We start from the raw sequence: 20,962 nt of genomic DNA on the forward strand, positions 1-20,962 counted from the left end.
TTGTGACTGCTTGACGGTCACAGTGACCAAATGCTAACGAGCAGGAAGTTTTCAGATGCATTGAGGTCAGCATTGCTCAACCTCAGGAAGTTGCGAATACTTTCCTTGAGTCCTGATAACCAACGGCACCTCCCACAGTTTCCTGGCTTCGAGGGAAAGGATCAGGCAGAAAACACAGTCTCTGAGCCAAGTGCAACTGTGCGGGTTCTTTTCTCGCCTCCCCTGAGTGAGTCACGGACGAGAGAGAGATAAATGGTCAGGCTGCGATATCTCTCAGCTGGCTATGGTCTCCCTGCGTTATAAATGTCAAGCAGGTGATAAGTACCGTAAATCACTTAACACAGGCATCTTACTGCAGCACTGCAACACTAAAATAATAATAATTAATAATGCCGTGTTCCACCCACAAAATATGCAGCCGCTCACTTTAGAGTAATAATAATTATGATCCTTGCATTTGATACAACGCCTTATCACGTTGTTGTGATGTCCCAAAGCGCTTCACTGTAAAGTGTAGTGACTGAATTTCGTGGGCGAAAGGCGGCAGCCAATTGCACACAGCAGCGTCCCACAAACAGCCGTGGATTGAAGCGACCACATTATTATTATTTTATTTATTTGTTCCTATTTACTGCTGGGTAAACCAAGGCGTGTGTGCGGAGTGAGGAAACTTGCCTAAGGTTTTGCCCGGGTCCTCTCGCTTGCGAGGTGAGCGCTCTAACCACTACGCCAAAAGTCTCCACATATGTGAAGCGCTTTGAGACGTCTCCACAATCTGATGAGGCACAATATTAAAGCAAGGATTATGATTATTACTTACTGTTCAAAATTCATGCCTGGGATTTGCAGGTTCCAACACCAACAATTTATATAACGGCCTTCACGCTGAGTAGCGTCCCGGAGCGCTTAGAATTGGGTCAGAACTCTTCGCTCCCCAGGGAAAGCTGAAGCCGTGTAAAAGTGTAATTAACTATCTGCTGGATTTTACAATCTGACCCACCGAGCAGAGCTGACACGATAAGCCTCTGTTTCTTTTTATTGCTGAGCAACAACCAAGGACATCAACCCAGAAGATTTCACTTTGTATCAGCTTACCCTGACGGACGGCTGTCTGTTTGTTTAAGGGTTTTCATAGAAACTGGGAGGAGACGGTTGCCATCTGTCTGGACCTATTTTCTGTCTCTTTCCTGTGGCCCTCTTCTCTGCTCATAAATTCCTCTAGATTTTGGACAGGCCCAGGTTCCACTGGCTCCCCATCACTGAACGGATCGACTTCAAGGTCCTCTCACTCTCGTGTTCAAATCCCTTCACTCCCTGGCCCTTCTCTGCCTTCCTCTCTGACCTCCTCACCCCCCAATCCACCACCCGGTCAGCGCCTCCGCTTGACTGGCACAGGCCTCCTGCTCGCCCCTCGCACCCTCCGCCCCCACGGTCGCGCTTTCAGCCACTGTGCCCCAAAACTCTGGAACACTCTCCCTCCGGCTCTCCCCCCCCCTCCCCCCGGCCCCCCTCTCTCTCCCCTTTTTCGAATCCTCATCAACTATGCCCACGTTACGCTATTTGAAAAGAGAAAGGAGTCTCTCTCTCTCTCTCTCTCTCGAGGTCCTGGCTAACGATCACCCAGGTAAAATCAATCACTCACTCCACGACTGTTTGTGGGACACTCGGCCGTGCGCAAATTGGGTGCCGCGTTTTGCCCACAGAGTGCACAGTCACTACACTTTATAGTAACCAGTGAAGGGGCTTTGAGACGACTCTGTACCAAATGCAGATATAATCGATATAACTTGCGATATTTTTTTAAAATGGCTATTACTATTGTTTAAAATCCCTTAACTGATTCCGCAAATGGGGAGGGGGGGGATTTGGGTGGGAAGAGTCCCCTTCCAGTGGGAATACTGCCCCGAGATGGCAGCCGTTTCACGAGTAATTAATTAATCAATTAATTGATGGGAATGCTGACAGGTTCACTTGGTAGGTTTAGACTGCGTCACTGTGACGTGACCTGCACCTCTCCTCCGCTCACGCTGATGCCCAGAGCTATTTACTACACACTGCTTTGCGACCGTCCACACACTCTCTTTATTTATACCACAATCTTGTGCTTTATTTATTTTTATTTAGTGGAAATATCGTAGTCAAGAGCTTACATCATTGTTAGATTAATCCTGGCCTTCTGCAGGATACACTGTAAAGTGAATTGACTGTATATTTTGTGGGCAAAACGCGGCAGCCAATTGCGCACAGCAGCGTCCCACAGACAGTCGCGGATTGAGTGACTATATGTAATCATTATTTTGGGGGGGATTATTACCCCAGGAACGTGATCCACCAACCGACTAACAACCGGGTTCTTACTACTGCGGTGGAGTAAGGAAAGTTGCCTAAGGTTTCGCCCTGCCAGGGAATCGAACCCGGGTCCTCTCGCTAGCGAGGCGAGCGCTCTAACCACTACGCTACAGGACTCCACTTTTGTGCCTTTGTGAATCGCCAGGGCTTAATTCCTCACTCCATATCCCCCTCCCGCACGAGGACCAGCCTCGTCTAAGTCAAAGGGACAGATTATCCTCGGGAGAGAGTGAAGGCTCTTAATGCAGATCTTTTGCCTAGCAACCGTCTCGCTGCGAGACGTAAAATCAGATCACAACAACACCCTGTGCGCTCTGTCAGACGCTCAGCACCGCTTCTCTGCGGGTGGACAATAGCATAACAATTATCACAATATTTCACAATTATTAATAGTGTTTGATAACAGTGAATGCCTTTGCATTATTAATAATTACTAATAATACGCAACGGTCATGTAGTGCAGCATGTAGTACGTATTAAGCGCATCGTCGAGACGTCTCAAAGTGCTTCACAGGATTTGCTGTAAAGTGCAGTGATGGTGTATTTTGTAGGTAGACAATTTCCGCACAGCGACGTCCCGCAAACAGTTCCATGAGGTGAATGGCCCAGGGATTGTCGGTCATGAAAGTGGGAGAAACTCCCTTCTCTGTAAATTCTAACGTAGATGGGAAAGGCAGGAAAATGAATTGATTTTGTCTTAATTTGGAAAGAGTTTTTCACCATTAAGTGGAGGGGGCTGACAAGACTAGAAAACCAAGTCATACTTTCTTGTGTCTGGAGTGAATTAGTCATAGGCCGACTAGGCAATCCTGTTCTTAATAATAATAACAATCTGTGTATTTGATACAGCGCTCGTCACCCTGCTGTGATGTCTCAAAGCGCGTCACAGGACACATTGTAAGGTGTAGTGACTGTATATTTTGTGGGAGAAACACAGCAGCCATTTGCGCACAGCAGCGTCCCACAAATAGTTGTGGATTGAAGTGACCGAATTATTTTTGAAGGGATTGTTACCCCCGGAAAGCGATCCGCCAATAAACTAACAACCAGGTTCCTACTTACTGCTAAGTAAACAGGCGTGTGGAGTAAGGAGACTTGCCTAAGGTTTTGCCTCGACTGGGAATCAAACCCGGGGCCTCTCACTTGCGCTAACAACAACGCTACAGGACTATTGAGATGGACGTACAAAATGCCTGAGACTAGATGGAAATCCATGTGATTTATTTTTTGGTCAGCTCGGGTGTTTGACACATCTCACCCACCACCAACCTAAAGAGTGTCCAAATCAAGCTGAGATTTCCATGTGTCCCAGATATACATTCAATTGATTCCAGAGAAAGCCACATGATGGAATGTGTGTTTATTAACCAAACACTGATGTTTCAGACAGCGTGACATAATCACCAAGTCTACGTCTCAGTGCTGTGCAGCTGCAAAGCTCAGCACACAGGATTCTAACCTTGTGCAGAGCACGGCAGGTGGGGAATATCACGTCCATTTTCTGCCCACATGACCTCCAAAAGGACAATTATCCGCTTGTTCCCTTAATTTTAGCAAACGTTATGTTCTACACGCCCAATAGGATAGCAGTCCTGTAGTTCAGTGGTTAGCGCCCTCGCCTCACAAGTGTGAGGACATGGGTTCGATTCCCAGTCGAGGCAAAATGTTAGGTAAGTTTTCTTACTTCACACGCCTCTGCTTACCTAGCAGTAAGTAGAAACCCGCTTGTTAGTCAATTGCGGGGTCACTTTCTCGGGGACCCTCAACTGACCTTCATCCCCCACATCTCTGCCATGTCTGGCTCCGCTTTACTCCACCTCCGCAACATCGCCCGGCTCTGCCACTGCCTCACTCCGCAGGCCCCCGAGACCCTCATATACACATTCATCACATCCAGGTTCGACTACACAAACTCCCTACTTGTTGGCCTCCCTAACTCCTCCCTCCACAGGCTGCAGATCATCCAGAACTCTGCAGCCTGTGTCCTCTCCCGCACCAAACTCCGTGACCCTATCACCCCTATCCTCGCCCAACTCCACTGGCTTACGATCACACAGCCAATACAGTTCAAGATCCTGGTCCTCACCTTCAGAGCCCTCCATGGTCTTGCTCCGCTGACCTCTGCGACCTCCTAACACCCTACCAACCTACTCGCTCCCTCCACTCAGTGGGCTCCGGCCTGTTTCACATCCCCCGTCTCGCTTATCCTACTATTGGCAGTCGGGCCTTCAGGTTCACTGCCCCCAACCTCCGGAACTCCATTCCACAGTCCCTCTGTCTCGCCCCCTCCCTTGCCTCCTTCAAGACCCATCTTAAGACCCTCCTCCGCTTCGACCTTGCCTTCGGTCATCCTCCTACCCCCACCTTCCCCGCTCTCATCCACCTGATCCCAACCACCAGCTTGGGTGCGGATCCCTGACTGTCCAGCACCTTGGGACATCCTCCTGACGTGAAAGGAGTTGTGTAAATGTCATTTGTTGTGTAATAATCGCTTTTAAAAATAAATAAATAAATAAATAATTTGGTCACTCAATCCATAGCAGTTTGTGGACACTGCTGGAGTCTACCCAGTCACACCTGCAGAGCTTGGTATTGATATCACTGTCTGGGCGGCTTTCCCGCTGCTTGTCCAGCTCGGACCACTCTTATCCATTAGGGCTTTGGTTGCGGGGTTAACAGGAGCTGAGGGGGAGAATTCTCTGCCCCCAGTGACCGGTCGGCCCTTCCAGGTCCTGCTGATGGATGAGCTGGACCGGGCTGTGCGGCCATCAGCAGTGAGTGTCCCGGGATACTGCGGCCCCTCCTGGCTCAGGAACCGGACTAGAGACCGTACAGAGGGGGGACTCGATCCCCACATTCCGTGACCAAACATGTCACCTCTCCCCTCTTGCTATTCTACCTTAATCTCTGTGAGACCCTCCCACCGTGAAGCCTCCAAGGTTTTCTGCTGTGCGGTGTAAAAGCAAGTTGTTGTTTCTGTTTTCATTTCCTCAGTAAGCTGCTGGATTTTTTTGGGAACGCAGAAAGAAGGTTTGGTGATCCTAACTGAAAAATAATATCAATAATAATCCTTGCATTCGATACAGCGCCGTTCAGGTCGGGAGGACGTCTTAGGGTTTACTGTAAAGTGTAGTGACTGTGTTTTGCAGACAAAACACGGCAAACAATTTGGCACACAGCAACGTCCCCACAAACAACAATAAAGTGAATGAGCAGCTTTTGTCTCGGGGATTGTCGTGCAGGAGACCGGGAGAGAGAAACCCCCTCCTCTCTTCCAATCGAACCACGGGATCTTTAACGTCCACCTAAATGGGGGTGGGGGGGACGGTACCTCTGACTTTGCAGCGCTCTTCCCTTGCCCACCCCCCAGCCCTGCACTGGAGCATCAGCCTACACTGTGAGCTTGACGGTCCTGACATGGGGACATTAACGCACAACCTTCTGACTCAGAGGCGAGAGCACAAACGGCCATCAGCAGTGAGTGCCCTGGGATACTGCGGCCCCTCCTGGCTCAGGCCTGAGCCAGACTGACACACTCAATATACTGGAAGGAGGCGAGAGAGAAGTTGACTCAAAGCTTCCTTTTCTCAGCATGTCAATTTTTTTCTCTCGATTCTGGGAAGGAGTAAATCCACCCGCTATGTTGCTCAAATCCTCGTTCCAGTCACTCGGGGAATTTTTAAAATAAAAGCACAGCTCAGTGCTGCCCTCGTCAAAGCAGCATCGGCCCAGGAGTAAACACCCCACAATCTTTTCATCCTTCAATTTAAAATCGAGGATTAAACGCTGTCAATCTCTCTATAGAGTGTCTTAAAACCAAAAAGGAGAATGTAAGCTACTCATATCGGCCCTGGAATTCTACCGCATCGCGTAGCGTAGTGACTAGCACGCTCGCCTCGCAAGCAAGAGGACTCGGGTTCAAGTCCAGGGCGGGGTGACACTTTGGGCTTTTAGTCGATTGGCGGATCGCTTTCTGGGGGTAATAATCCATAATAAATCTTTCCAAAATAATAATAATGATAATCTGGTCACTCAATCCACAGCTGTTTGTGGGACGCTGCTGTGCGCAATTGGCTGCTGCATTTTTCCCACAAAATATATAGTCAATTCACTTTACAGTATGTCCTGTGAAGTGCTTCGAGACGTCTGAACGACGTGATAAGGCGCTGTATCAAATGCAAAGAATATTATTATTAATGTTTTTTCAGAAGCTGTTATCCCGCGGAGGAAATCACCTTCTAAATTATTTTACTGTTAGGCCATCTTACATTTGCAACCCCAAGATCTCCTGTACTTACTAACCTATATCTGTGCAGATGCCAACAACAATAATGTAGCTCGATACAGAGCCTTTCACATCGGGAGTACGTCTCAAAACCCTTTACAGGATTTATTGTGAAGTGGAGTGACTGTGTGTTTTGTGGACGAAATGCAGCAGTCAGTTTGTACACAGCAACATCTCAGAACAACAACTACATTTAGTTGGGAGGACGTCCCAAGGTGCTGGGCAGTCAGGGGTTTAGACCCCAGTGGGGGGGATTGGGATCAGGAGGGGTGAAAGGCGGGGAGGGTGGGGTTATGAAGGTGACCGAATTCGGGAGCGAAGAGGAGGATCTTGAAACATGCCTTGAAGTTGAAGGAGATGAGGGAAGGAGTGAGGTGAAGGGACTGTGGGATAGAGCAAATTTCCTTTGGGGATTGTCGACCCAGGTCACCGGGAGAGAGGGGAACTCCTTGCCTTGTCTTTTCGAATAACGCCTGTGTAGTGACTGTGCATTTTATTAGCCAGAAGGGAAGTTTTTTTTCGGTGCGACAGGCTATAGAAGTAGGTAGGCCCGAAGCTCGAGATGGAAGCCCAGAATGTTAGCAAACATCTGGCTTCCAGGCTTAATTAGAGGCAGCCACGGGAGGTGAAGCTTTCTCACTCGCTCCCTCCCTCCCCCTCCACCCCCAGCTCTCTGCCAAGAAGGCGACCGCAAACCCAAATGATTCTTTTCTGCCTATTAGTCTCCAATTTTCTGTTCCCCACAATGGCCTAAGATCCCCTGTCAATTTGTGGTCAATGCTGAGCAGTGTTGTTTTGCTGGAACATTATCTAAGCAAGAGAAGCTTCCTGAGTACAGCCATGGCTTAACCTCCTCCTAACCCCCCCCTCCCTAACCCCCCCTCCCTAACCCCCCCTCCCCCTTCCCATTTCGATTACATTGTCCTTCGGATGGGACGTTCAACCGAAAACCAGTCCGAACCTGTTCAGCCGGACATTAAAGATCTTGCGGAGTTATTGGAAAAGAAGAGGGAGTTTCTCTCTCCCGGGGTCCTGACCAACAATCCAAACAAATAAAACCGGTCGCTCTCTTCGTGGCTGTGTCTGGGATGTCGCTGTGCGCAAATTGGCTGCCTGTGTTTTGCCCACAAAACACATAGTCACTGCCCGTTGCAGTGTATCCTTTGAGATATCCTTCCAATGTGAAAGCACTGTTTGGGTTATTACTATTATTATTGGTATAAAGGTGTGATGATATAAAGGATTATTTTTAGTGACCTGCCTATTCCGAGCTCCCTTTGTCTGCAATGCTTTCGATGTTTCAACGTGATAAGGCGCTGTATCAAGTTTAAATGTTATATTTAGACTCACCAAAGCTGTGGAGCTTTATAAAAGATTGAACCCATCATTCAATGACTTCCACGGTTCCTTTATCAAACATCCCTAACTATCCAGCGCCTTGGGACATCCTCCTGAAGTGAAAGGCGCTGGACAAATATAATTTGGTATTTTGCGTTGTATTATTAAAGATTTTAAACATCGCTAAGTTTCTAACCTTGTTACAACGTAGGTGTACTCATAGCATTTTCTGGGTTTGAACTATAACATTTAACCCCAGAATGTCCTAACGTCACTTCGTGGAGGCCAGTAGCTCAGTGATTAGAGCACTCGCCTCACAAGTGAGAGGACCTGGGTTTGATTCCTGGGCAGGGCGAAACCTTGGGCAAGTTTCTTTACTCCACACACCTGTTTACCTGCAGTAAGTAGGAACCCGCCCGCTTGTCAATCGATTAGTGGATCGCTTTTCTGGGGGTAATAATCCCTTCAAAAAAAATTGGGTCACTCAATCCAAAACTGCCTGTGGGACGCTGCAGTGTGCAATTGGCTGCCACGTTTCACCCCCAAATTACAGTCAATTCACTTTACAGTATACTCTGTGAAACGCTTTGACACCTCAAAGATGTGATAAGTGATTCGCCAATTGACTAACAACCGGGTTCCAACTTACTGCTTGGTAAACAGCGGTATGTGGAGCAAGGAAACTTGCCTAAGATTTTGACCCCCCCCACAATCGAACCTGGGACCTGTTGCTTGCGAGGCGAGTGCTCTAACCACTGAGCTACAGCGCTCCACAAGGAAGCCAATTCCTCGAGGACAGTTTGAGTTGCTGTTGCTATTGTAGTCTGACGCCATCCTTGATGGAATCAGATTGAAGCTGATACAATCAATGGAGTCCCTGTAGCTCAGTGGTTAGAGCGCTCGCCTCACAAACGAGAGGACCTGGGTTACATTCCCGGGCAGGGCGAAACATTGGGCAAGTTTCTTTACTCCACACACCTCGTGTAGCTCAGCAGGTACTTGGTGACTAAGACTCTATCAGCGCTCAGGGCTTCTGGGCCTCAGACCCTGCCTTGTGATGTGACTTGAGGAGAGTGAATCATTGCTCTGTTTCCAATTGTGGATCAGTTCTCACAGTCGCTGGGGTTTGCTGACATCTGTGAGGCTTGGCAAAGCCTAGCCTTGTTTCAGAGACTGAATCATTGCTGCAGACTGGATCGTGGCTTCACAAAGCACGCAGTCACACCACTTTCCTGTTAGTGACATCCTTCAGCCTCTCCCCCCCCACCCTTTGGAACTTCATCCCACAGTCCCTCCGCCTTGCCCCCTCCCTTGCCTCCTTTAAGGCCCATCTCAAGACTCTTCGGTCAACCCTACTACCCCCACTCTCCCTGCCCTCCACCCGTCCTGATCCCAACCCCCAGGTCGGGTCCAAACCCCTGACTGTTCAGCGCCTTGAGATGTCCTCCTGATGTGAAAGGCGCTGTATAAGTGTAATGTGTTGGTGGTGGTGTCCTCCTGAATTTAAAGGCTCGATATGCAATGTAGGGAATATTTATTTTTAACACAGGAACAGACCAAAGCCATTCAGCCTATTCAGCCTGTTCCACCAGTTTACTAGATCTTGGCAGATCTTTTAATCTCATTGCTTCGCCCTCTCGCTATACCCCGTTAATACCTCTATTATTAACCACTTCTCATATGCTTATGTCTGTCTGTGCCTGTCTGTCTGTCTGTCTGTCTCGCTCTCTTAAAACCTCCCTATTAATTCCTGTGCTACTTTTTGGAGCACAGATTTCCACACACTCGCAAGTCTCTGTGGGAAGTCATGTTCAGATGTCAGTAAGACTAGACTGTGAGCTCAAGGTCTGTGATCTTAACTAGTCACTATCACTCACGTTCATTATGTTGTCAATATCCTGACCGCATTTATTTATACATATGTCTATTCAAAAAAAATTAGTCATTCAAAACACGACTGGACGTGGGAAACTGCTATGCACAATTGGCTGCCAGGTTTCACCCAGAAAATAGTCAATTTACTTTAGGGAATCCTGTGAAGCGCTTTGAGACGTCTCGAAGACATGATGAGATGCTGTATCAAATGCAAGGATTATTATTGTTTTTATGGGCCAAACTCTCCATTCCTGATAACTTATCAATGAGCCTTTTCCCCTGGGAGGGACGAGTTATCAGCAGTTTACTGTGCTCAGGACAGTAGTCTGTGGCAGTGAGATTGTGGCTGTTCTTTTACATGATGGAGATACCCTGCATAAAGCTCGCTACATAAATACAAGTTGCTGTTGTTGTAATTGTAGATGGTTGCTTTGTTCTGCCAATAAATCTCCTCTTGTCCCAGCTGTTTGTTAGTTATTGTAAAAAAAGGCAGACATATTTTTGCAATTAAGCGATTAGATTTTGGTTGGGATTATTAGGAACGGATAGCGTCCCGAAGGAAGTCTGGGGAGAGAGAGAGAGAGGGGGGGGGGAGAGAGAGAGGGCATGGGGAGAGAGGTACGACGTGACAGGGAACTATCCAGAAGGGTTTCGTCCACGAGGCTTATTTGTGGGCTGTTTTTGTCCAGCTGGATCAGAACACAATCTCTTACCAAACACGGTCGCATTAACTCCGAAATGCTATTTTTTATTTCTATATAGAATTTTATAGTGTTGTGCAAGGATTGTTATTCAGCCTATACTGCCTGTGCCGGCTCTGTCACAGACCTTTGCGTTCAGTCTCATTCCCATGTTGGAGACTTTGTTGAGCTGACAGTCTCGGCTAACGCTCCGGTGCAGTGCTGGGGGGAGCACTGCATTATCGGAGGTGCCGTCCTTCGGATAAGACGTTAAGTAAAATCCCTCAAGAAGAAAAAAAATAATTTGGTCACTCAACCCACGGCTGTCTGTCACAATTGGCTGCCGCATTTCGCCCACAAAACACACAGTCACTACACTTTAGAGTATAATCTGTGAAGCGCTTTGAGACGTCTCGAAGACTTGACAAGCCGCTGTATCGAATGCAAGGATTATTATTATTGATCGTTCACTTTATGGCTGTTTGTGGGGACATCTCTCTGTGCAAATTGGCTTGTGTGTTCGTCTACACTTCACAGTAATTCCTGTGAAGCACTTTGAGACATTTCAATGACGTGATATATGAAATGCAAAGTTGCTTATGATTATTATTATTAATATCTCACTGGATAAAAAAGAATCGGGGCTTCATTTGTGCATTTCACACATTTTTTTTCCTCTCTTCCTCAACGGGGCAACAGGTTGCAATCAAAATCATCGACAAATCTCAACTGGATGCTGTGAATCTGGAGAAGATCTACCGGGAAGTGCAGATCATGAAGCTCTTGAACCATCCGCACATTATCAAACTCTATCAGGTAATTAAATCTCCATGCGTGCCTTTCACAAGCAATTTCCTTCCTGCTCCACTTCTCCCGCTTTCTCTCCACTCCTCTAGAAGAGGTTTAGACATAACCTTTGATATCTCCTAATGCCTAGTTCTTCTTCACTGGCTGCCCTGGCACCTGAAATTCCACCCAGTCTTAGCCTGTAGGACCATTTGAGTCTGTTGAGATCATCTAGCGTAGTGGTTATTGCACTTGCATGGCAAACGAGAGGACTCGGGTTCGATTCCCAGGCGGGGAGAAACCTTAAGCAAGTTTCCTTACTCCACACGCCTCTGTTTACCTCTCAGTAAGTAGAAACCCAGTTGTTAGTCGATAGGTGGATCGCTTTTCAGGGGTAATAATCTCTTCAATAAACAAACAAATGAATCAGTAATAACGATTTGGTCATTCAATCCACAAGTGTTTGTGGGACACTGCTGTGCGCAATTGGCTGCCACATTTCACCCAAAAATGCACAGTCAATTCACTTTACAGAATATCCTGTGAAGCGCTTTGAGACGTCTCGACGACATGATAAGGTGCTATATCAAATGCAAGGATTATTATTATTATAAGACTGGTTCGGATGGAGAAGACCCTCCTTTGGCCAATTTGATCTCTTCCTTCCAGATATCCCCACCCCTCACAACTGACCATCCTCCCCATCGCAGCTGTTTGTATTTATAACTGATTCCCAGAGTCCTGGCTTCAGCTTTTCTTCCTGGCCACCTGTTGTTCTCGTCAATTGCCCTCTGGTAAGAGAATCACTTCCAGGTGCCAGTTTTGAAGTCGTAACTTTGCGACTCTGGACCCACGGCCTCTTTGTTTTGCGCTTTCAATTTTTACCAGAGATCTTCCTGATATTGTTTTCATCGAAAGCAAAAAAAATACCCCTTCCCTCTCGCCCCCAAACCGCACCCAACAAACACTTCCTGTCTCCTGACATTCGGTGGGCGCGTAATGATTTTTATTCATGCGGTAACCTATCACCATTGCTTAAGAGTCTCCAAACCCAACTGAGAATCCCATGGCATTCCACCTACACATGGAAATCCCAGAGATAGATTGTTGGAATGGAATGTGCTCTCTCCCTCTTTCTCTCACTCCCTGGTGAGGGAGAGTCTCCTGATTAATTCCGAAGAGTATTAGGCGCAGGATGGCAAGAGCCAAGGCTCGGGTGGAGCCCAGAGTGTGAGTTGGGGGTAACTGCTGGAGTCTAGTTCATGACTTGGTGTCTCTCGTACCCACAGGTGATGGAAACCAAAAACATGCTGTATCTTGTGACAGAATACGCCAAAAACGGAGAGATATTCGGTGAGTTCTCAGTTACTTCATACATTATGCACATCTCAAACCTTTACCCTGAGTCAGCCTGGGTAGCGCTCTCTCTCTCTCTCTCTCTCTCTGGCCTCTGATTCAGAAGGTTGTGGGTACCCCATACATTGGGGACTTGGAATCGCATAGTCTAAGCTGATGCTCCAAAGCAGTGCTGGGGGGGGGCGTGGTGTGGGGGGTGTTGCATTGTCGAAGGTGCCGTCCCTTCCGATGAGACATTAAACCAAGCTCCCTGATCCCACCATCCCCCGCTCCCCCCAAAAAAGATGGCACCTTCAACTCCTGACAGCGGGGGCTCAAGACCACAGAACCCTCTGACTCAGAGGCGAGAGCGTTACCAACTGAGCCGGGCTGATGCCTTAGAATTTGCGTCTCTCTGAGGATATTGCCCTTTACGCTGGATCAGCTATTTCAGCTATTGTTCCTCTGCTGTCATCGCTGTTTCATGAGCAGATACGATAATGGTGGATGTTTTTTCAGGTGTTTGTCAGAAGACATTTGTGTAATTGCATCTGGGAAAGAAAGAGACAAACTGCTCGCCTCACAACAATTGACAATGGCGGAGAGACTCTCACTGATAGGAAATGGTTGTTGGCTTGTCAGGAGGATCTAAATATTTTTAGTCTCGAAGGTGACGGGACGACAATGCTCCCATTTGCTTCACATCAGGCCCAAACTTCCACAAACTTCTGACGAGACGTTAAACCGTCTGCCTGTTCAGGTGGATGTTAAAGATCCCGCTGCGCTATTCAAAAAGAGAAGGGAGTTTCTCTCTCTCGCTCCCTTCTGTCCGACAGTCCCCCAAATAAAGTTGGTCGCTTGTTCCATGGCTGTTTGTGGGACGCTGCTGACCATTGTGAAGGGTGCTATATAAACGCAAGTTGTTGTTGTTGTTGTCTGCAAACTGGTTGCTGCATTTCGCCCACAAAAGGCACAGTCTCTCATATGCTTTGCAGCATATTCTGCGAAGCGCTTTTGAGATGTTGCGAGGACACGAAGGCTCTATATCAAGTGCAAGGATTATTATCATATTACACGATCAATTTCCTCGTTAACCTGATAGAAAACCCAGGCACACAGTGAAGGAAGGTTCGAGCTGACGATGCTGTGCTAATGGGCAGAGGTGTCAGCTGCGGCGAAGGATTCTAGTGAGAACGTCAAAGACTTTATTGGTTGCTCCAAACCAACACTTAAATTGTTTTATGGTCTTATTTTTACTGGCCCGTTGACGGCTGTAGTTTTGACATTTGACACGCACCAGCCCTCCCTTGCCAGCACTCATTCCTACTAATATTCTTTCTCGTTGTATTTATTGTTCCTCCCCGCGGTTGGGCAGATCCTCGCTCGCTCTGCCCTTTTGACATTGTTCAGTTTTGTTCCAACAAAAAATAATAACAATACATTATGTTTGTGTGACATTTTTTATGTCGGGAGGACTGTCAAGGATATTTGGGGCTTCCGAATGCTTTAACCACAATGAACGCAGGTGGATAGTTTGTTCGTTTGTTCGTTTATCTCGAAACCCGCTTATGCCGTCAAAAGTCTGCTCATTCCCCCCCCGCCCCCCATTCCGACATAAACAGGTAAATACTATTATTTAGGTAACATTTTGGAACTTCCCAAGTTCCTCAATCCCTCCCTCACCCACTTCCTTCCCCATCTTCAGGTCGCGCCTGAAGACCTTCCTCTTCGACCGTGCCTACGGTCATCTCCTTCCCCCCTCCCCACCCGCCTCGGCTTGGCACCGTACTCCACCACCGTCAAGCACTCCGGGACGCTGCCCTGCGTGAGTGTAGGGGCTGCTGTGTAAATGCAAGTTGTCGTCGTTGTTGAACTGTTGTTAAAACCCGCTAAGGTCTGACCCTGAGAGGCGAGGAAGAAGCCAAGCTGCTGTTTGGTGCCCTCGTGATGTTTAGTGCCCTTTTAAGAGGCTGCAGGAACCCGGCTTCAAAGTATTTGCGAGCGCATTCAACAGCTACTGCCAGATTCCGAACGCTTTGAAAGTTTACTTAAGTGTGGGTGTGTGGGGGGGAATGGGAGCGTGGAATAATTCTAAAGCCAGGCGGAATTTCTCCCCCATGTGTTTGGCGAGAGTTCAGGAGCTCGGAAAAGAAAGAAAGAAAGAAAGAAAAAAAAAAGCAGTGCTCTTGTGCTGAATGGCTCTGAGCTTTCTTCCCACAGCCACGAATGGATCAGTCACACTGTGGCTTGTGTCCCGTGCCAGTCGGCTCTGCTCCTCGCAGCTGCAGACTCAGTATCAGTCACCACCGGGCACAGCATTAGCAAAAAGGGATGTTACAGTTTGACGCTGACTCACTGTGAGAGAGGAGGGAAGGAGCAGCTGGATTGATATTTCATTTAATGTCTTGTTTGTTTGTTGGTTTGTTTGTGAGGGAGAGCGATTGGCGGCCAGGACTCGGGCTTAAACTCCCTTCTCTTCTCCCAGTAGCGCCACAGCATTCCTGGCATCGATCTGAACGGGGGCTTTGAGTCACGTCGTTCGGTCCAGACGTTAAACCTCACTTCCTGTTTGTCTGGTCAGGCGGATGTTGAAGATCCCGGAGCGCTGTTCGTAAAGAGAAGGGAGTTCCTCTCTCTCTCTTTCTCTCTCTCTCCCGGTGTCCTGACCGACAATCCCCTAAAATAAATTTAGTCACTCAATTCACGGCTGTTTGTGGGGACGCTACAGTGTGCAATTGGCTGCTGCGTTTCGCCCACAAAATGCACAGTCACTACACTTTATATTGTATCCTGTGAAGCGCTTTAGATGCCTCAACAATGTGAGAAGGCACCGTATCAAATGCAAGGATTATTTATTATTATTTATTTAACGTCTTACCGCCTCCGACAATGCAGCACCCTCCCCCCTCAAACCCCTCCCCCCCTCCACACACACACACACACACACACACGCTCCCTTGTCCCCAGCACCAACCCGAGTGTGGGGGGGACAAGGTGGGATGAGCGAGGGCAGAGGGGGTAGGAAGGCGGCTGAAGGCACGGTCAAAAAGGAAGGTCTTGAGACGTGCTTTGAAGGAGGCAAGAGAGGGAGTGAGGTGAAGGGATTGTGGGATGGAGTTCCAAAGAGTGGGGCAGAGAGGCTGAAAGCCCGACCACCAATTGTAGGGCAAGTCGGGGGGGAGACCTGGAGCAGGTCGGAGCCTGCTGAACGGAAGGAGCGGAGAGGTTGATAGGGGGTTAGCAGGTGAGAGATGTAGAAGGGCAAGGCCACGGAGGGGCTTGAAAGTGAGGACGAGGATTTTGAATTCTATCCTCTGGTGGATGGGGAACCAGTGGAGCCGGGCGAGGGTGGGGGTGATGGGGTAACTGAGCGCCAGAGGACACGAGCGGCAGAGTTCTGGATGATCTGCAGCTTGTGGAGGGAAGAGTTGGGGAGGCCGACAAGGAGGGAGTTTCGTAGTAGAGCCTTAAGGTGACGAATGTGCGTATGAGGGTTTTGGCGGCTGAGGGGTGAGACAGTGATGGAGTCGGGCAATGTTGCGGAGGTGGGGGACGGCAGAGCAGGTCATGGCACGGATGGGGGAGAAAAGACAGTTGAGGGTCGAACAAGACGCCCAGGTTCCTGACTGGCTGGTGAGGTGGAGTGGGCAACCGTGGATGCTGATGCTGCCTGAGGTGAGGAGGCGCTGATGGGAGCTGATGAGGAGAGCCTCGGTCTTGCTGATACTCAGCTGTAGAAAGTTAGCTCTCATCCATCTGACAGACATTCTGTCAGGACAGCAGTGGGCCTGGAGTTGAGGGTGGAGGCAGAGAGGTAGAGTTGGGTGTCATCCGCATACACGTGGACATTGACCCCATGTCTGCAGATGATGTCACCAAGAGGGAGCATATAGATATTGAAAAGGAGGGGACCAAGGACGTCGTACGAGACTGTGTGGGGGTTGGAAGAGAAACCGTTGCCGGAGACAAATTTGAGACGGTGTGAGAGATAAGACCTGAGCCATTCAAGGACAGAACCTTGAAGGTTGAGATGAGAGGAGAGGCGGTGGAGGAGGATGGAGTGGTCCATGGTATCGAAGGCAGCAGAGAGATCGGGAGAATGAGGAGGCAGAGGGAGCCCTGGTCACAGATGGACAAAATGTCGTTTGTCACCTTGACCAGAGCAGTTTCGTGAAGTGAATGGTAGGAGAGGAATGAGCGAAGCTGGGAAGCAACAACTCTTTCAAGGAACGTTTTCAGGGTGGGGGTGATTACAGCTATTTTTAAGGGGATGGAAATGGTGCCAGATGATAGGTAGAGATTGATGGTGTCGGAGAGTAGAGGGGCGAGGAGATGGAGCTGGGAGGTAAGGAGAGGGGTGGGAATGGGGTTCAGGGAGCAGGTGGTGCATTTCATGCTGGATATGGTGGTGATGAGAGAGAAAGGGGAGACAGGTTCGAAAATGTGGAGGGAGGGATGGTTAGGGGTCGTAGTGGGGCGGGGGGTAGGGGAGCTGGTGAGGGGGTGGCGGTTGGGAGGGAGGAGGCAGCTGAACGGATCCCCTCGATTTTGGACTCGAAGAAATCCAGCATCTCCTCATAGTCAGAGCTTAGTTAATTGGCTGAGACTGAAACCTTTCATGTGAACCCAGCTGACTGTGGCATTTGTGCAAGAGGAATTGTCTAAAGTTTTGACAGTCTGTGAAGACATCCCCACGTGTAATCAGCCAACTTTTGTGTTCAGAGGTTAAGATGTTTGATGCGAGTCAATTGACTTTACAGTATGTCCTGTGAAGAGCTTTGAGACATCTCGAAGACGTGATAAGGTGCTGTATCGAATGTAAGGCTTATTATTATTATTAAAATGCATGAGGCTATAAGCAGCTGACTTAGCTTGACCTTATCTTCATCACCTCAACCAAACCCACATCAACGTTGCGGTCTCGGGTACGCAAGAGTGTGGCTAATGTAATAAGGCATTATTCGATTAATTCAGCTCGTAAAGCTTAACACTATGGGGCTGTCTTTGTGGGATTGGGGGAGGAGAGGGAGAGAGGGAGAAGATATTTCGTTATTCCAACGCAAAAGTAAATCAATAAAGAAATGACAGCTGGATAAAGCCGGGAGGATTTAGGCGTTAGATACTCAACACTGTGCTCGGATGTGCCTGATCTACAGTGGAAAGCTGTGACTTCTTCACTCCCTGTTTTCGTTAGACATATGTGATGCCAGTGTTTAGCTCCCACAAACACCCCATAGATTCACCAGCTGAGACAGCCAGGCAGTGAAGAGACGGAAGAAGATTTATTATAATAATTATTAAAAAAAAGCATCCGATATAGCACCCATTATATGTGTGTGTGTCTGTCTGTGTGTGTTATTATAGGATTATTATTAATAATAATAATAATCCTTTCATTTCATATAGCGACTTATCACGTCTTTGAGACGTCTCAAAGCACTTCACAAGATACACTGTAAAGTGAATTGACTGTATATTTTGTGGGCGAAACGCGGCAGCCAATTGCGCACAGCAGCGTCCCCACAGACAGCCGTGGATTGAAGTGATCACATCGCTATTATTAAATTAGTGTTTTGGATTTTTTAAGGGATTATTATCCCCGGAAAAGCCATCCGACGATCAACTCACAACCAGGCTCCTACTTACTGCTAGGTAAACAGAGGCGCGTGTGTGTGTGTGTGTGTGGAGTAAGGAAACTTGCCCAACAAGAGGTCACCCACTCTCACACTGACCGACTGACTGATGCGCTGTTAGAACGTTGTGTCTGGGTTGGGAGGGGTTGCATTGTCAGTGAGCATTTGCATAGATCATTCAGGCTCCTGTGATGTGAGAGGCTCCCTGAAGATTTTGCAATCTCACTGTGGGGAATCAACATTAAACATCTCACCTTAGAACCTTAGAGCCAAGGAAAGCGAGGGAGAGAGAAAGAGAGAGGGAGAGAGAGAGAGAGAGATGTTTCAGTCCGTGGTAACAAAGAGACAGCAATAAAGCATTTCCTCCCCTCCTCCATCAATGTTTTTCGAAACCCAGGCTCAGTGTTAATGAATCACTCTTTCAATGGTGGCGCGGGGGTGTGGGGATGAGGAAGGGGGGGCTGGGATGGGGATTGGGTGGGGCTGGGGATGGGGGGGGTGGGTTACTCAAGCCTGTTGTATGTTGTAGCTTCAGTTTCTGAGATTTACGGTGTTTCTTAACGGTGATGTTCGTCAGAATCAATTAGAAAACAACAACAAGCACTTGCGTTTACACAATGCCCCCTCATGCAGGGTAGTGTCCCAGAGCGCTTGACATTGAGGGAGACACGACACCGAGCTGGCGGGAGGGGAGAGGTGACCGTAGGCTCGGTCGAAGAGGAAGGTCTTCAGGCGCGACCTGAAGATGGGGGAAGGAAGGATAGATGGAGAATGTTTCAGAATAATAATAATAATCCTTGAATTTGATACAGTGCCTTATCACACAGTTGAGATACCTCAAAATCTCAGTATATCTCGTAAAGTGGAGTGACTGTATTTTGTGGGCGAAATGCGGCAGCCAGTTGCACACAGTAGTGGCCCAGAAACAGCCATGGATTGAGTGATCAATTTTCTCTCTCCCTGTGTCCTGGCTGACAAAATGCACCTGATTGAAATTGTTCATTCACCTCCTGGCTCTCTGTCTGTGGGTCGTTGCTTTACGCAAATTGGCTGCCGGGTTCGTCCGACATCACTAAACTTAATCATTTCCGTGAAGAATGTTGAGACGTTTGGCCAAAGTGCTCAGAATCTGATTATTAAAATTATTAGTAATAAAAGATGAATTAATCTGCCACAATCTAATAATCTAGCAGAGTTGATAGCAGACTCATAGAACCATTGATATCTAAGGAGGCTATTCAGCCGGTGTATCTGTGCCAGTCACAGAGCAATCCACTTTGTCCCTTTTCACCCGGAGGCCCGGTTTGATGGACTAAAAGGCCTCCACTTCCTATTTATTAGGGTCTGGTATTGTTTCTTACTGTTTGAAACCAGACATTCTAATTCCATCTTTGACTTATTTATCAATGTATGTGCATGTGTGCTTATCCATGTCTGTGTGCGCGTGCATCAGTGTGCGTGCATATGTTCTCGTGTGCGAGTCTTTGTGAGTGTATGTACGTGTCTTTGTGTGTGTGGCTGCGTGTGCACATGGGCGCACATGTGCTTCCATACGTGCTCGGGTGTGCATCTTTGTTTGTCTTTGTGTGTGTGTGTGCATCTTGTGTGCGTGTCTTTGTTTGTGTGTGACCTTGTGTGTATCCGTGTGTGTGTGTGTCTGTGTGTGTATTTTTGTGTCTGCACGCGTGTGTATCTCTGTGCGTGTGTCTTTGCGTGTGTGCATGTCTGTGTGCGCGGGTCTCTGTGTCCGTGTATGCGTGTCTTTGTGTGTGTCTGTGTGCGTGTCTTTGCATCTGTGTGTGTGATTGCTTGTGTGCGCGTGTCTTTGTGTCTGTGTGTTTTTGTATCTTTGTGTGTGTGTGTATGTCTGTGTGTGCGTGTCTTTGTGTCTGTGTGTGCGTGAGAGGCTCGCTGGTGGCTGGATACGCAATCTGTGTCCCCGGGCGTTTTAATGGGAGTCACTTGACCCGGCCCGGCACATTGTCACGGTGACCCCAGCACTTTCTGCACATCTGGAGGCGAGCCAAGCTTTTAATTTATTATCTGCAGACAACTTGGAATGCCTTTAAACCACAGCAGCTGTCACTGCATTACTGTTTTCTAAATACGGAGAGAGCGTTTTTCCATCTGAGGACTTGAGTCCAAGAGCGGAAAGTTGGGGGAATGGAAAAGTCAAGTTGGTGTGTTTTGTTGAACTGCTGTGTGTTGTGCGTTTTTGTGTTTGTGTGTTGTGTTTGTGTTCTGTGTGTGTTTGTGTTGTGTGTGTGTGTTTGTGTTGTGTGTGTGTGTGTGTGTGTGTTGTGTGTGTGTGGGTTGTGTTGTGTTGTGTGTACGTGTTATGTCTGTGTGTGAGCGCTGGAGCTCTGTGTGGACGCTGATGGTGATTTGCAGCACCTTGGTGTTAAATGCGTCGTTTTGTGTGACGGTGCCGTGTGAATTTGCGATTGGAATATGGCACCAGCGATGAAAATGTGCTGACACGTTGTCAAGGAAGTGAAGCGCAGGTGGGGCTGCGGCCATTCCCCCTCCCAATCCCCCTCTTAAACCATCCCCCCCACCCCCACCACTGGGAAGGCACAGACTGGAAATTTGTGTGTGTGTGTCTACAACTTGTCACAGACTTATTCCTCTGATGCTGCCTATGTGATGTGGTTCCTCTTATTCTTACTGAGAATGATTAT

At 48.1% G+C, this 20,962-nt stretch overlaps 1 protein-coding gene across 1 annotated transcript in view; it reads left to right on the plus strand.

The window, feature by feature from the left end:
* sik2b (salt-inducible kinase 2b) overlaps window positions 1–20,962 on the plus strand; it is a 59,893-nt gene that overhangs the window by 15,214 nt on the left and 23,717 nt on the right. The window contains exons 2-3 of the mRNA XM_042343855.1: window positions 11,227–11,343; window positions 12,603–12,666. Coding sequence (XP_042199789.1) covers window positions 11,227–11,343; window positions 12,603–12,666 — 181 coding nt within the window. The remainder of the gene's footprint in view (window positions 1–11,226; window positions 11,344–12,602; window positions 12,667–20,962) is intronic.

The sequence above is a fragment of the Callorhinchus milii genome, unplaced genomic scaffold, assembly GCF_018977255.1.
Source record: "Callorhinchus milii isolate IMCB2004 unplaced genomic scaffold, IMCB_Cmil_1.0 Scaffold25, whole genome shotgun sequence".
NCBI classification, from domain to species: domain Eukaryota; kingdom Metazoa; phylum Chordata; class Chondrichthyes; order Chimaeriformes; family Callorhinchidae; genus Callorhinchus; species Callorhinchus milii.